This window comes from Sebastes umbrosus, chromosome 8, assembly GCF_015220745.1.
Source record: "Sebastes umbrosus isolate fSebUmb1 chromosome 8, fSebUmb1.pri, whole genome shotgun sequence".
NCBI lineage: Eukaryota > Metazoa > Chordata > Actinopteri > Perciformes > Sebastidae > Sebastes > Sebastes umbrosus.
Window position 1 is genome coordinate 19,982,452 of NC_051276.1, and position 17,419 is coordinate 19,999,870.

The following is a 17,419-nucleotide window of genomic DNA, read 5'->3' on the forward strand; positions in this document are numbered from 1 at the left end:
CTTACTACAGACAGTACATACATAAGTGTGTTGTAAAATATTTTAGAATATTGTTTTTATACTCAGAACACACAAATACACGGTAACAAATATATTTTATTTTCCCCACAAAAACAATGTACACAGTGTACATCCCAACCAACACAAAGTTGCACATACAGTGGTCTACATACAAAACAACAGAAGAATTTACTGTATACAGTTACAGTAAAAAAAATGAAAAAAAAACTATGCTGCATCCTCTCTTCTGTTTCGGTCTGGCCACAGCACCTCATCCACATCACAAGCAATGTTTTCCCTGGCCAAGCAGTGGGGGAAATATCGCTTAGCATGTCGAATCCAGCCATGAAAAGCATCAACTGATTGCTAATTGTAACACTGTGTGACAGGTGTTTGCCCATGTGATGAGTCAGTGTGCATAGTAGGGCAATTGACTTTAGAATTTTGAATAACAGTGTGTTCCTTTTGAAAACGAGATTTTCTTCATGAAAATTGTGCCAAATGCAGAGAATTGTGTGTAGTGTTTTGAAAAATGTGTGTTTTAGAACTGCAATTTGAGTGTAAAGCAGGAATTGTGCTTGTAGTTTAGCAGAATTGGTTCAGGGGGTTGGTGCATGAGTTACATGTTGTGGTCATTGTGTGTCAAGTACCAGTATTTGTGTGTAAACAATTGAGAAAAACTGTAATAAAAAGGCCCCTTTCTGGGTCCCCGGACCCTAGCTTGGGATACCCTACCCGGAAGTTGGTGGTGGAGTCACCGTCACCCAAACTGGTCACACCACCGTCGACATAGCCTACTGCCTGCTGGGATGAAGCTCGACACCGGAGAACTACAGAGATTGTTACAAATCTGAGATCACTCGCACCCAAATCTCAGCGATAAAACGCGTCTCAACGAGCCGAAATCAGCACTTCATTACCGGGGAGACGGGAGGAGAGAGAGAGGCGCGCTGCCAACATGATGGAAGAAATAGACAGATTTCAAGTGCCGAGCGCCGTGCAGGAGGCGGAGATGCAGGCTGAGATGCAGCCGCTGGTAAGTCACATTTGTAGGCTTGTTATCTATTAGAGATAATCCATGTTTTACCTTTTGTTTTCTAGTTTAACGTCGTTGTTATTCCAGGATGTTTGAGGCCTTCCATTCATAATGTTATGCGCTCTGGGATCCATCACATCCATCACCTTGCCATGCGTAATATTGGCTATACCATTTAGCCAAATGGCAAGTTGTTTTTTTTTTTGCTACAGTAACATTTTAAAATGAGTGTAAACGTGTCAGGGAATAATTGATTTGCTCATTTTCTAGTTTCTATGTGTGTAATGCAAGCAGCGTCCGGTGGTCTGCTGCGTAGTGAGCAGCATCCGTCATGTCTGGTGGCGAAAACAAGCATCCCATCCTCCTAATGCTGCTGCTGCTGCTGCTGCTACATCCTCAGCATCAGCATCCATGCAGCAAGTTGCTCCCACCAAACGCCACTTGTGTCGTCTTGGTGTGATTAGTGCGCTGTCCTTTAATCGCAAATATGTGCTTGCATGTGTCTTTTAATAAAACAAATCAGTGTAAATGATTTGGCGGTGCGCTCCGTGGCCCGCAGCGGGGCTCTGGGTTACTGCAGCCTGCAGGGCGGCCTCTTCTGGCGGCCTCTTCTGCCCACCACGGCCGGGGCTGCTAGAGAGCCAGACTATAGACCCAAAGTATTTTTTATTTATTTATTTAACCAGGAGGTCCCTTGAGATTAAAATATCTTTTTTCGAGGGAGACCTGGCCAAGATGGCACACCATTACAAAGTTACAACAATTATACAGTGGAGCATGTTAAAAAAGACAACAGATGCATAATACCAAATGCAGTTTAGGAATAGCAATTGCATTCAAAAGTAGTCTGACTTTTCTGTCTCCAGCCGTCCCCTATACCTGCATTCATTCATCCATCCCCTGTGCATCATGTGGGGGTCACTGAGGGGTCCTTACTTTTGTTCTGTAGATATAAGATGTGATTAGTATTTTTTTTTTTTTTTTTTGGAAATGTTTCCCAAGCTTGGATAATAAAGGGACTTCCAGGAGTCCTCCAAAGGGTCAACCTGAACAAATCACTTTAACTCAATATTTAGCATTCACTTCAAATGTGTTCAAATGAGTTAGTGTAATAGCTATTTTAAGTCAGCATTTCAATCTCTACATTATCAGTTGGAGGTAGCTATGACAAAATCTAGTTTGATTATAAAGGAATACTTTATCCAGGTCTCGAGAAGTACAGTAGATAGATAGATACTAGATAGTAACTTTATTGATCCCGAGGGAAATTCAAGTGTCCAGCATCACAGTTCCGTAGCGCAAAACATGTTAGTAAAAAGGCAGTAAAAAAGTTAGTAGTGCAAAGTACAAAAGAATATACCAGATATAAAACTACAAGGAAATGAGTCTAAATAGAATAAGCTATCGGTATAACGCTTTATACATTCATTAGATAGATGGGGACTCCTTCTCACTCGTTTTATCTATTTATGAACGGTTTTATTCACATTGTCTGGGCATAGTAGGGTGTATTATGCATGACAAAAAGACATTAATTATTCATTAATGCCTCAGTAATGCACATTTCTGCTCATCTTGCCGTCCTCCCGTTTGTCTCTCCAGGACCCAGCCTCGTCCACGGCCTCAGAGGCGGACTCGGACCACAGAGAGGGGGAACCTGTCACTATCAACTACAAGCCCTCGCCCCTTCAGATGAAAATAGGTGAGTGAGAGCTACAGTATTTGTAGGCCATCATATCCTGTAATCAACTAAAGTCCTGGAAAGAGAAACCTAGTGTTATGTGCTGATGTGGCATCATCTCTAGACAATAAATAGACTGTGTTGCAGCATTTTGTTACCTAGAATGATGGTATCTGAACAGTGAGGATCAATTTTCAGAGAACCTTCAAAAGCAAACGAAGGATGTGGTGATATGTTGTGTTTTAATCATCCTTGTTATGCTGCTAGACTCTTGGTAAAAAGTAGCATATTTATCCATTTTAGGATATCTATATATGGAAAACACCTGTCACCAAGTTCCCAGAGCTCACGGTTATGCCCTCAAATTGCCCCTCAAAATCTTCACATTTTATAAGCTGGAACTAGCAAAGGTTTGGCATTTTTGCTTGAAAAGTAACTTAAACAATGAATCGATTCTCACAGTTGACTAATCAATTAATAAAAGACTAGTTGTTCCAGCTTTAATCCATTTTATTGTTTGGCCTGTTTAATGTTTGGAAATTTGAGTGTCTAGTGTTTATAAAAGCCACAGTCCTTAAAGGCTCATTTCAGCACCTTGGACAGAGTCCAGTGGTGAGCAGCAGCGCCTCTTTCTTTTTTTACTCCTACTGTAACACATCCCTAGCCAAAGCCTTGAAGAACCAAGAATATTCAGAAGGAGTAAACTATGCAGTGACATAAATGCACGAAAAAGGTCTTATTTAAAATGTAACTCTGGCGTCCACGTTATACGTCAGCCGCTGTAGTTAATTTCATTCTACATCAACCCTGTATGATGAAAGTGAGCCCACAATGATGGCTACAATTGCATTTCATATTATTCTGCTTAATTTCATTAGTTGTTCAGCCTTTTTACAACACGTAAACACCGTTATCAAATTTCCTGTCTATAAAATACAATCTGAGCATATTCCTTTCATCACACATGCCTGTTTAACAAGCCACTTTGCCGTAGTGACCTTGAGCTGGAAAAGGCTCTCGTCTACATTTGATGGCCTTTTTAAAACTGTTTTCTGGATTAAAAGTGTAATGCCATTAATTGGTGGCACAATATGAATTAAAAACAACATTTTGTACGGTCACTGGTTTATTCTACTTTAGTTCAGCGCCCTCAGAGTAGACTAATATCATTAGTTTAGTTATTTGTCATCTGATCAGTGACGAGACTCAAAAAAGAGAGAAAGGGGAGGCGACAGCCTGCTGTTTCTGAATGTATTGTCTCATGCTTTGTGGATTTTGTATTGTATTGTATTATGTTAATTAAACAACTCCCTCAGCCCCAACAGCAGTGACTTCCTGTTCAGCTGACCACTGAAGAAAATCCCTCCCTAAAACAGAAACTGATCTGCCCTGATGTCACATCTTGTACTGTGCTGCAAAGCCTATAGTTTGTCATCATGTTCGGAAAGAAGACATTTCTCAGTCAATTCCCCTGCCTGGTCATCACACTTACCGATGACTGTGTGTTTGAATTCCACTGATTTATTCATGTCAAATCTGGGGCCCTGTTTGTCAAGTAAATTTGACAACCTGAGTAGACTTCCAGATCCATCCTATGCCATGCTTTACATCAGCAAATCACAAAAGTTCCCTGGTTTATTTAGGACTCTTATAATAAGTAGATTGCAACATTTCATTGAAGGTGTTTTGTAAGTCTACAAATAGATGACACTGACATTAGCTCAAACTAACTCCATCACTTTTATTGTGCAGTTTGTGTATCATTTGAAGCTAACCTGGTGGGTGCGTGTGTGTTTCTTGTGCAGAGAAACAGAGAGAGCTGGCTAGGAAGGGCTCATTGAAGAACGGCAACGCTGTAGGTAGTCCAGTCAACCAGCAGCCCAAGAAGAACAACGTCATGGCCAGAACACGGTAAGAAGTGAGCGCTGCAGTCTCGGTATAGTATAGAAAAGGAGGTGGTGGCTGGTGTCTCTCTGAGCGATTACAGTCATTAAAATGTCTTTTGTTTTAGTGATAAACTCAATTTAAGCCCTTATTCTGGTGTGCTATTGGACTATATTGATTAACTACCAACAGCAGACCACATACAGGCAGATTTACTAAAATAATGTCAAACTGAAGTTGTTGTCCAAGTCTGTACTAGATGCAGTGCTTCAGGTGGAAAAAAAACAAGTGACAGTACTCCCCTTATTCACGTGTTGGCGTGTGTATCGGCAATCTCTTGCAATTTATTCTTATTTATTCATTGTTTGTTAAAGCATGTTATACTGTGTCAGTCATAATCAGCTATGATTTTATTGCTAAATTATTATACTTGGGCTATGCATCTTTTATAGTAGGTCTATAATATTTCAGCTGACACATTATAGGGTTAAGGTGGTGTGTTTGTAGGCTATATTAACCCATAGTGGGAATACCGTAGTTAAAGTGCTTTCCTGTGTTATTTGTAGCCTATAGTAGGGTATCATTCAGGTTGTAGGAGCAGTGTTAGTCAGGATGCTCCTACATATTATGCAGAAGAATAAAGAGATCCATTCTGAATATCTACAGTGAATAAAAGGTACTAGGAGATATTGTATTTGAGGGTCCTCCCCCAAGAAAATGTGAAGGTTTTTGACTTGAAACTGCATTTTTGCATCATTTGGACCATTATTTTTACTAGGTAAATGGTTATTTTATTATTTATCACAGCCCTCGTCTGAACATTTAATTCTTCTGGAAAGGTTTGTCCTGTAAAACCATATTCTTTAAATCAAAAGAGCAGATTCAGAAAACTTTTAAATAATGTTACATTAATTCTGTTTGTTCACAAATAAAAGAAAAAGACAAAAACAGTTCACTAATTATTTTACAATAAGGACATGGCCATCGTACCAATAAATTACAGCACCCTTGTTCTCACCCACCCTCCCTTGTGCCGTGCGTCCACTAGTCCTGTTGCTCTACACATCGTTTTTTTGTTCTTACGGCTTATGAAGCGCGGTGCAAAAATGCTGGCGCTGCGGCATTTTGAATCACCAGATGAATCTCCCAGAGAACCTGATATGGCAGAAGAGAGTACCGGCAGCTTGAGAGAAGTGCCGGTGCACAAGAAAAAGTCACGGTACGCCAAAGAATCAAATGTAGAAGTACCGGTGAAAACCGGCCCACTTTAAGCACTGACTAGATGTAAGTGTACAAATACTGTTGAGTAAGTAATGATGTATTTTGAGGAGCAACATAAACAAGCCACGAAACTATACAAATTAAAATCAAGTCTATTTTAAATCCAGCATTTGCTTCACACACATACAGTAATCCCCAATAAATTGTCCACTACTTCTATTCAGTGTACATCACAGTGTACTGTATGTGGTAGATTATGTGTGTAAAATCAGAAACGTGTTTTCATGCTTGACAAGATGATTTTATTCTCCATTATCTCTGTCTGTCAGTGGGGCTGGCAAGAGCATAGTTTTATTGATTTAGGGTTTGTAAGATGTACGAGCTACAAATTAGACCTCTTTCAAGCTTCTGCTGTTACTGTAGTTCAGCTGTGATGTCGCCTCCAGGCTTTTCTTTCAGCGTCTCCGTCAGTCTTACTCACCTCTTCCTGTTTGTGAATCTATTTTCCCTCCTCCACCTTTTCCTGTCATATTCTGTTACACCCGTTTTCTGCTCCTCTGATCATTTCTCCTCTGTCCTCTCTCTCTGTTCCCTCCCTGCAGGTTGGTAGTGCCCAATAAAGGCTATTCCTCTTTAGACCAGAGCCCAGATGAGAAGCCCTTGGTGGCCCTAGACACAGACAGGTGAACACACACACACAAACACATTAATACACTTTTTGCCACATAAACACAGAAATGACAAGCTAACTTGTGTTTTTTTGTTTGTTTCAGTGATGACGATTTTGACATGTCTAGATACTCATCGTCGGGATACTCCTCTGCGGAGGTGAGATGCGTGATAGAGCAGACATCTGCTTCTTTGCCTCACATTTACTCTCTCATTCACTCCCTCCCTCTCCTTCCTCCCTCCATTTTCCTATGATTGTCAAGAGGCCAAGAGGCAGGCATTTATAAGCGTGTCTCAAAGCAAACCCATTTATATCCATCCTGCTCATCCATGTTAATTCTGTAGGCGTGTGTGCTCTCGCTACGAGCGCATCATTACATTGCAGACACACCTGCACACAAATGTGCATGAGACACAAAGCGGGAGACAAATGAAATGTCCTCTCCGGGTGTCTGCTCCTGTAAATCCTGTTTTCAACGCTGCTGCCAATTTAAGTGCAAATCACAGACACCTCATTATATTTATTCCCCAGAGGAATCCTCGTTCCAACCCTCTACATCCATTTTCTGTTTGACAAATCAAGGCTTGTGGATATATTGTTATATGAACAAGCCCACAAGTGTTCAGATCTTAAGTCAATGTTGTAACTTGGTTTAGCCATTTTCTCCTCTTTCTTAGTATTAGCTAACAACAGCAAGTTGTGAGCAAGCAATACATCGTGGCAACAGTATGATTGTACTGTAGCTAACAAAGTATGGAATTGTGGTTGTTTATGCAGTACAGTACAGGTTATCTACAGTAGACTAGACAGTTAATACATAAAAAGGTAAATGCTGGGATTTTGAATGAAGACTTTGCTTCTGCTTTGCATGCAAACAAAGGCGTAGTTGCTAAAATAAAATTCACAGCAGGACAGTAGTCATCAAAGCTCCATGTAATGATCCCTACCACCATCTGTGAAAGTGCCCTAATTCAGTTTGCCATGGTTACCACTGTAAATTTAATTTTCTCCAGCTTACGTCACAAGCTCGAAAACACTTGAGATTTGTAAATTGTCTAAATCTGATTAAGTCAGAGGAAACCCCCCGTAAAACGTTGAATTAATACTCCTCTGTTTTTATGGATTAAGCAAAACAAGATATAATGGGTCAATTAGCGCGTTTTAGAGGTGTTGGAAGGGAAAAATGTTTTACCGTTTTTTACCGCCACCGTGACATCATCCCTTGGTTTGTGGACCACGGTTTTGAAGTTCAGCATTTTGGCTGTCACCATCCTGGTTTTTGGTCATCTCTGTCTTGTTTTTTTGCAACCAGAAGTGACACAAGAGGGTGGAGCTAAGTACAACCGAACGCTGAATAAGACATTTTTTGTCGACCAAAAAGGTTATAATTAACTTTAGTGACCTGAAAAACACACTGTGAAAGGGTTAAAGTTCTATGACGAAAACACGGACAACTCCAAGACCGGACAACGCCATTTTCTCATAGACTTCTATACAATTGGACTTAGAAAGGATGCAAGTTTAAGGCACTCACGCTTTGGCTTCACTTTTTAGAACCGGACGCTGCCACCCGGTTATAACAGTAGCTGGAACACACTACTAGAGTTCAGACTTAAAACTGAGAACCAACTTGATTAAACCCGGCTGAGATCCGAATTTGAACTGAAACCCAAATTTGTATTATTAAAGTGGCAGTAGGCAGTATATTTTTGGCATCATTGGGAAAAAATTCCATAATAACCTTTCAGCATATTGTAATTCAAGTGCTGTGAGAGAAATAGACTTCTGCACCTCCTCATGGCTCTGTTATCAGGCTTTAAAAAATCTAGCCCGTGACAGGAGACTTTGGCCAATCACAGGTCATTTCAGAGAGTGAGTGTTCCTATTGTGAAGTCCTGCAGATGCTGTCTGGAGCTCCAGAGGACACTGGAGGACACAGAGGCACATGATATTTTTCAGATTTCCTGTCTCGTGCACTACTGTCAGGATATAGTGACCGTTTCATAAAAAATAACTTTTTTATAACTGACTGCTAGTTAGCTCGCCAGGCTAATTAAAAAAATTAGTGGGCATTGTGTATCTACTTACAGCATATCGCAGACATGGAAGCAGACAATCATTCACAGAGAAATTTCTTAATAAATTTCATTTGAAATTTGAAAATGAGCAAACCCGAACCAAGCCCAAATCTTCATGCAACAAAATGTCTGGACTTATCGGGTTCAGATCTTGCAGAAGAACTCTACACACTACATGCAGGTAGAGTAGCTAATGATGGATTGATTCATATACTGATGATCTACTTTTGAAATCAGTGTTATTGTGGGAGTAACAGGGAGTGGCCCAGTAGCAAATGATGCTCTGTAGCCCGGTACTGAAACGCTGCTCAAACCCATCAACCTCCTCTGTCTGTCCTCCCCTTCTCCAGCAAATCAATCAGGATCTGAACATACAGCTGCTGAAAGATGGTTACCGCCTAGACGAGATCCCGGACGACGAGGACCTGGATCTGATCCCGCCCAAATCAGTCAACCCCACCTGCATGTGCTGCCAGGCAACCTCCTCCACCACCTGTCAAATACAGTAACCCCACCTCTCTGACCTTTTGCCCCTAACCCCTTTCCACACAATATAACCCCCAATCTTCATCTGCTGTGAGTTTACTTCGCCGCCACAGTGGTGACAGTGAAGCATTGGTAGAGTATTGTAATGACAGTTAAGTGCTATGATGATAATGACAATGAGAAATAATCAAATTAATGTATAGAGTATTTGGTTTAACATGTAGGAGAAGGAACACATTTGAAAATATTTAATATGTATTTAAAATATGAGTAAAAGTAGTGGTTTCCTCCTATGGTAGGACGTGCACTTGTGTTTGAGAAACCCCTCTCCTGGTGAACATGACGTAACACGCCGATATTAGTGGACAGAAAACAGAAGGTCAATTGATGCTATAAAGTGAATTACATTTCCCTGAAGAATAAGAACCATCATAACTGCTGACTCAACTGTTCTGCTTACCTTTCTGAATTCCTGGTTGCATTTTTCTAGGTTTTTTTATTATTTGGTAGTTTTTATTTAAATGCTTACTTTTTTAAACTTGAAGGATAAGTATGATTTTATGTGTTGACGTGGGGATATTTTTAGAAGCGTGGACTGCGGTCTTGGTATCCCTTAAATAGATCTGGTACCGTATTCATTGTACTGTACAGGGTTGTAATGTAGCACAGGCCAGGTCGTTGCACTCATTCACACCACCCTCGACACTTTTGCGTTCTTTGCCCTACTGGCTTGAGATGTTCCGGTACAGAGTTTTAGGGATGAATGTATGAACATGAATGGCTGAGGAACAAAATTGCATGAAGAGCACTGGACTGAATAATTAAATGGAAAATAATAAGGAAGTAGCTTGTTGCACATTTGATTTTGTTGCCCTATTTCTATTGTGCAATCACATGCTACTGTTGTGACACTAGCTTGACTTGTATTGTTTTGAATTTGCACATTTTTTATTAGTATTATTTTTTTGGGGCCCATATCTGTGTACTCTTTCCTGCATAGCAGTGACAGTGTCTTATCTGAAATGAACTGTGTCAAAAGGGAAGATTACATATCATTACAATAACCCTCTAACACGTGATCACATGATTTATATATTATCATGGCCAAAGGGACCTTTAGGTAGAGAGGGAGGGGGGGTCTTTAGATAGATTTTCTGTGCCCCCACTATATCTTTTCTCAATCTCTGGACACTCCTTCCTTCACATTTCTGTTTTCACACCACAGATCATCAAGTGGCGAACACACAGGTTCATACAGCAGAAAGATTTACCCTTTCTCGTCTTTCTCACACACACACACACACGCGCGCATATGCATGCATACAGACATATAATGCCAACGAAAAGAGTGAGATGGCATCTTTTTGTCTCTTTTGACTAATGGGTTGGAAATCGTTTTGTAATTGCAACCTTGAGGATCATTGACTAGGAGCACTAATACCCTTCATTTGACTCTCTCCCTCCCTTAAATCAGTTGATAATTTGCAATTAGAGTATGCCTTAAGTACAGAGAAATTTAAAATACGTGTGTATTTATTGCCATGTTGATCATTTAGTTTATTTCAAGAGCATTTGCTGTCTATGAAGTTATGCTTCTTTCTTTTTTTTTTAAATAGACACGGGTGTAATTGTTTTTCTTTGGTTTTCCTTTTTTTTTTTAAATGATTTTCTTGTAATGTAAACACTTCCATTACAGTATTTAACAATGTTATTGTTATGTGCGGTGTATGAAAACAATAAATAAACACGAAGCTAATGGAGCACTCCCTGTTCTACCTTACTGTTTTAGTTGTTACACCTTCTTTACACTATTTCATCAGCAGTAAAGAAGAGCACCTTTTTCATTTATAAAAGGTGTGAAGAACCGTGTGTGTGATGTGGGACAGAAATAATGAGCAAATATTTAGAAAGAAAAAATAATTTTAATGTTAAAACTTTTGAGCAGTAATCATTACACAGCTATGTATATTGCGATAACATGGGGCCTGCGTTGACAGTCCCTGATTACAGTACAGTAGCATCAGAAATAAGAGATTCAACCTGAAAGGCACCGACATCTAATCACAGTTGTCATAATGCCAGAAAAGAAAAACAACATTTCACTTTACAAATGTATGTAGTTTGTGTTCTATTAGCTTAACTCCATCTTATTTTATTGGATGTTTTAATGCATTATGTGGCAAGTATAAAAAGAAAACTAATGACATCAAGAATGTTTCTAGTTCCTGTAGTGGACGGATAAGACCTCTCACCCCATTAGTGATATTATAAAAGATTACCAGACAAATAAAAAAATACATTGTACCAAACAAATGAATACAATCATGCTACATGGAATTCATTGATTCACAATCAAACTAAGCAACAGAGCCTGCTTCAAAATGCTACAACAGAAAATAAAAAAGGTTTTATGACTTTCTGTTGTGAGAATTGTTGTGCTTCCATGTCACCACCAGGGGGTGTAATGATGTTTGAAATGACCATGCATCACATTATTCCCTGATAAAATGCAGTCCAGACACAGAGTAAACAAAAGTTAGTTTCAGTGTATAGCAACTGGCACTGTTGGCATAAGAGACGGTCGTTGATATTCAAAGTATTTTGAATATCAACATAAAGAATCTGAAGATGTTCATTCAGGTAGTAGATTATTTCCGAAGGTTGAAAATGTAGAAATTCATCTCTGCTACAAAACCCTTCAAAAAGGCACAGACCTCCTTGTTTACAGTTTACAAACTTTTAACTAAACATGAATAATTATGGTCTTTGACATTGAATAGTCTGTCAGCTGCAAGTGAAAAAGTAACCTTTTAAAGGCTTTACCCTGTTGTGTTTTTACCCCTGCACTATGGACATAATTCAAGCCTGAAAGAGCAACTGTTATAATGAATTTCCCCCCCGAGGTTTGCTTATTTGTTATTGTCAATTATTTATCACGATGTGATACCATTTATGTTTCAACATAGGAAGCAAACTGTGCGAACACACTATACCTACAAGCTCACAGTATACCTCATTTACTAAGTCCATAGCCAAATATATGCATTTAAATACCCAAGCTCTGTAATTCTAGTATAGCTTTGTCTTTTTACTCTCTAATAACACTTAACTACAGTATACTGAGTATATCATCCATCTGAAAGTTAATCTGTTAATCTATTTACATGATAAATTGCTATACTGTACATTCGCCTTGTCCTGGACTGGAGAGTAATTGTACAAGTATATGAGTGTATATAATATTTACTAAAAAACTATTCCCAAAACTTCTTAACCCACTAAGAATATCTCAGTAATGATTTGTTCTCTTGTTGTCTTCACCTGCAAATTAAGTCTGTGTTGCAAAGTGAACGCATGTAGTGTTAATGACAACTAAATATGTACATGAATGCCTCTTGGATTGCAGATTCTTCCAGGAAAAAAAAAAAAACCTCACACAACACAAAGTAATATAATTACAAATAGCAAAGCAACTAGAACCTGTGTGACAAACCCTAAATAACCCTTAATAAATACCAATCCCCTCAGGGAATAATAGGGGTGTAGTTCTAGTTTGATTACAGTCAGGTTCAAACATACAGTATGTTTCTGTTTTGCTGTTGCACAACGCTACATGCATAGAAAACCTTTTTAAATAGTGGTCTGGCTGGTTGAATTTGATTGATCGGACAGGATTTGTGTAAAGGTGCACACAACCTGTGTGTTTATGTCTACTGCATGTACCTTTCTGTGATATATATACTGTATACAGTAATGTGGGTGTGTCTCACACTCCAACAGGGCTTTGGTCTCCAGAGTCAGATGAGGACACGGACACGGAGCAGCGGCGTCTCTTGGCCGCACTGGAGCCCTGAAGCATGCTGGGATGGAAGCCTGCATGTCGCCGGGCATGTTTGGTCAGGTGGTCGCTCCTGATGAAGCACTTGTCACACATTGGACAGTTGAAGCGCTTCTCGCCTGTGTGTGTGCGGTAGTGACGCGTCAGCTCGTCTGATCTGGAGAACTTCTTGCCACAGTCTGGCCAGGTACACTCGAAGGGACGCTCACCTGAGGACACACACACACGTTTTGGATTACTACCTTTGCCTGCATTTATTTCCAACCTTAAAGGGGATCTGTTATGCTTCTGTGCTTTTTCCCTTTCCTTTAGTGTGTTGTATAGGTTTTTGTGCATGTAAAAGGTCTGAAAAGTTACGAAGCACAAAGTCCACGCCGAAAGCTCAAACAGAGTGTTTCAGACAGAGGGTGAAAAGAGGTGCTTCGGCACAGCCGGTATGAGAAAAGTAAAGCATTTTTTGAACATTAATGCATGTAAACATGTTCTAGTAGAAACCCAAAATACACGTATGCACCTAAAAATAAGCATAATAGGTCCTCTTTAACCCCTGTGGTTTGCTGGTATTGGCTTTTTTTCCCCTCATTGTTTGGGGACCCACAGACCCCACTGCTGGGTGTGTAAAAAGTAATTCATTGCAAAATCAATAATTCATTTTCTTCAAATGTTAATCCATTGTATTTTAACCATGTTTTCACAGCAGGGTCAGAAGTAATGCATCTTTTTTTCTGAAAGTCAGAATGATAAATGTGAATCATGTCATCAGTTCAAAAGTATCAAGGTGGTAAAACAAAACGTTGGGTATGGTTTTCGAGCTGATAAAAAAAGAGTCTGGGGTCTATAGCCTTTACACTAAAACCAGGGGTTGTCAAAGTCAGAGACTGTGTGCTTCTACTCAGACAAAGCTTGGAAAAAGCCTCCAACTTTGAAAACCTCTTCTCTAAACAAATCCTAATTCTCATTTCTATTAAAAAAAACAAAACATCATTTTGATTCTTAATCATTGCAATAAATTAAAAAACCACAGACACTTATACATAATAAATCAAGTGAGATGAGGAGGAGGAGGAGGACAAAGTACAGAGGGCAATTTCACCCAAAAAAAATTGTTTCTCAATTTTTGGGAAGTCCTGAATAAACAAGGTTTTCCAGGAACAATAACAGAACATATTGATTCAGAAATGAGTCATGATAAGAGCCTCGTGAAAAAAAGAAAAGAAAAAAGAAAACAACTATGGCTGCCCCCTTCTTCTCCTCCTCCTCCTCCAACATGTGCTCCATTGAACCACATGTCTGCCCTTGTTTACAACCCGACCTGAGAGGGGGGAGTGGAGGAAGAGGGTGACGTATGAGGAAATAGTGGTGCAGGGAGGTTATATGCGGACAAGAACATGAGGAGGCAACAGTGTCGCAGTGACCTGCATGTGAATCAGAAGCCAAGATGTCGACATATTTAGCTGTTATTCGCCTATTATTATTACAACACTTGTAATAATGCATAGGCTATAAACACACATTAAAAACACATTCATAACAGTGATGATGATTTTGATTTTTTTGGAAAAAAACATCATGTGACATTGTGGTCCAGGATGATTTGTCACACCTGAACAAATCTAGTGTGCTTTCACAGATATGGGCGTGCGGCACGCGGTGTTCCCAAATCGCAATCTGCATGAGTGACACCACGCACGAGCCTCTAACCCTCCTCCTCCTCTCCTCTGTGAGCCAGCCTCTCTGGCCTGCTATGGGCCGGTCAGTCACACACCCCCCCCCCCCCCCCCCCACCAACATGGGGCTAGTTCATGTAGTTCATAGGAACACCTTTTCCTATAATGTGTTATCCATTTGCAGGAACATGTTGTCTTACACTCCCTCTCCTCATGACACATTAGGCTGATAAGGCTACAACATAAGCTATAAGCCTATACAAGTCTACTTTATAATGACATCATTATATTTTTCTCTTACAGTAATTCTACATTGTCATCTATTCCTGCAATCTTGGCTTCATAGAAATAGAGTTTTTTTTAACAGTGATGTCAACATGCGTCTGAAATAAATAAATAAATAACAAATAAAATAAAAAATAATAATAAATAAATAAATAAATAAAAAAGATAGCAGAAGAAGTGACGCAGAGCGGTTTCGCTGTCGTCAACAGAATCGAGCCCACTTTGGCCCACGTTGTGTCAGCGTCAGCCTCCACAGCAGATGATCGAGCCTCTTACCGGTGTGCACCCTCAGGTGGGCTTTGAGGTGGGACGACTTTCCGTACATCTTCCCACAGCCAGTAAAAGGACAGCAGTGTCTCTTCTCGGGAGACTCCTGTGTCCTCGCCTGTCTCGCCGCCGTCGTCTTCTTGCTCCGGGACTGTTTGGGTGCAGCAGAGCCCCGGTTGTCTCCGGCATTCAACCGGCAACTCCCCCTCTGCTGCTGCTCCACCACCTTCTCCTCCTCCTCCTGCTGCTGCTGCTGTCTTCTGCTGTCTCCGGGGCTGATCATAGCGTTATTAGGGTTGTTCAAGTCCAACAAAATCATTGCCACCATCAGTAAAGTCCTGTTCTCCTGGTTCTCTTTCAACATGTCCTCTGTGCATGGTGGTGGTCGGCTGGGGTCACAGTCTGCAGAGACACCAACCTCTGACATCACTACAGCAGATAGTCCGGATGGAGAGAAGAAAAAAAAGAATGTAATGTAGCTATATAGTCAAAAAGAATCCGACAATGTGGATACAAAGTATCACACCGCAGTCATCAAAGGATACATGTGGTTAAGCATCCACACGTGTCGTCTCCAATGTGACTATTACGCACAAAGACTGCGCTTTTCTTGTTGAGGTTTTTTGCAGGGCGGATGAATAAACACCCCTACAGGAAAGATAGCAGCTTGAATCTCTTCTTCCTCTCTCCTTCTCAGGCTATATCCTTTTTTATATATATATATATATATAAATGATCAATAGTGATGAGCTATAGCGTCTGCGTTTATTCCTGCCTGTCTGTGTGCGCTCCCTCTCACAACACATGCGTCAACTTGTCCTATTTCTACTGAGAACTGCACTTCTTCTCTCAACTCCAAGAAACAATTTCGCGGAATCCCACGGTGTCATCACAGAACGGCGCTGTGATTGGCTGAGAGGAAACATGACTCGTTTTTTGGAATTGTCCATTCACAGTGAGTGAGTGACGGAATAGTGGAGCCAATCAGAGGCTTGGGATCGATGAAAAGAGGGCGGGACCAGACTGATGTTGCGTTCAGGGACTTTCAGGTGACTGGGGAAATATGGGAACCAATTGTCCAAAATAGTACTTAGAAATGAGAATACGTCTGTCTAAAACACAAATGGTCTGCAGGACAGATAATAGTGCATACAGTGCACTTTCATAGACTAAGCTACTGGAGTTACCCTGCACTATACTCATTTTTAACAGTCTCTTCTGCACTTTCTAATAGTCCTGTATCACAGCTGTTACTCTGCACTATATTCAGTTTTAACAGTTTTCTTCATCTCCTTGTATTTTTATATCTGGTATAATTTTTTTTGCACTACTAACTTGTTTACTGCCTTTTTACTAACATGTTTTGCACTATGGAACTGGGATGATGGAAACTTGAATTTCCCTCGGGATCAATAAAGTTACTAACTATATCTATCTATCTATCAAATCAAATACATTTAGAAATATTTACTACAAAATCTTATAGAATATATGCGATTATGATTGAAAACTATTATTGAAACTATGCAGCATCAGCATTTTATATGTCTACTGTGCACATTTTGTCCTGTTCATTCTCCCATAGCAACTCAAAGCATATATGTTTGTTGACTCATAGAAACTCCTGTCACCAGTATCGTTCTGCCGTTTTCCTATCAAACATAAACTCATATGTAAGACATAAGCTATGAAGAGGCACTTGAATGCAACATCACAACAGGGTATAGCTGAGTACACGACCTCCTCACGGCACGCCCCCAGGGAGCTGTTTAATGCAAAACGACCTTTTATTTGATATTTTTACAAGTATGCATTTGTCATATTTGTAAAGCAGCTTGCTGGGGGATGAATCAATGGTTTTATATTTATGTTTGATCCAACATAGGCAAGATCATGTTGATTTGCACGAAATGGGCATGCACTGTGTGTGAGAAAAAAAGAAAAAAAGAAACATATTTTTGGTTAAAAAAGTTGTTAAAGAGCAGGTCCACACATGCAGGTCGAGCACCAGTTGCCACAATTTTCATTTTTTCTGAGGAGGATGCATTGCAACATCATAGCACAGGCCACACTGTCTATAAGAGGTATTGTTGCTTAGTATATAGAAACTGCAGCTCGATGTTTGGCTGATAGATTCCTGAAGAAGCCAGTGGTTGCTGGTGTTGTTGAATGTCCCGCCTACAGCTGCAAAACTATTTGCTCTACTGTTATCAATCAGTGAAGGTCAAACCATGCAAGCAGTCTAGAGAAGAGGGAAGGCATACAATAAGGCAGCTGTTACACCAGTCCTTCCATGTATGGTGTTT

At 40.1% G+C, this 17,419-nt stretch overlaps 2 protein-coding genes across 2 annotated transcripts; one reads left to right on the plus strand and one right to left on the minus strand.

The window, feature by feature from the left end:
• Window positions 1–746: 746 nt before the first annotated feature.
• fam219ab (family with sequence similarity 219 member Ab) lies at window positions 747–10,125 on the plus strand. The gene is made up of 6 exons (XM_037778128.1): window positions 747–1,036; window positions 2,639–2,738; window positions 4,523–4,628; window positions 6,425–6,505; window positions 6,596–6,650; window positions 8,921–10,125. Exons 1-6 carry the CDS (start codon window positions 959–961, stop codon window positions 9,077–9,079), a joined length of 579 nt encoding a protein of 192 aa, XP_037634056.1. The 5' UTR covers window positions 747–958; the 3' UTR covers window positions 9,080–10,125.
• An 833-nt stretch (window positions 10,126–10,958) lies between these two features.
• On the minus strand, window positions 10,959–15,963 carry klf9 (Kruppel-like factor 9). Its single transcript, XM_037778126.1, has 2 exons — window positions 15,123–15,963; window positions 10,959–13,103 (listed from the first exon to the last, which is right to left on the minus strand). Exons 1-2 carry the CDS (start codon window positions 15,538–15,540, stop codon window positions 12,823–12,825), a joined length of 699 nt encoding a protein of 232 aa, XP_037634054.1. The 5' UTR covers window positions 15,541–15,963; the 3' UTR covers window positions 10,959–12,822.
• Window positions 15,964–17,419: the final 1,456 nt, after the last annotated feature.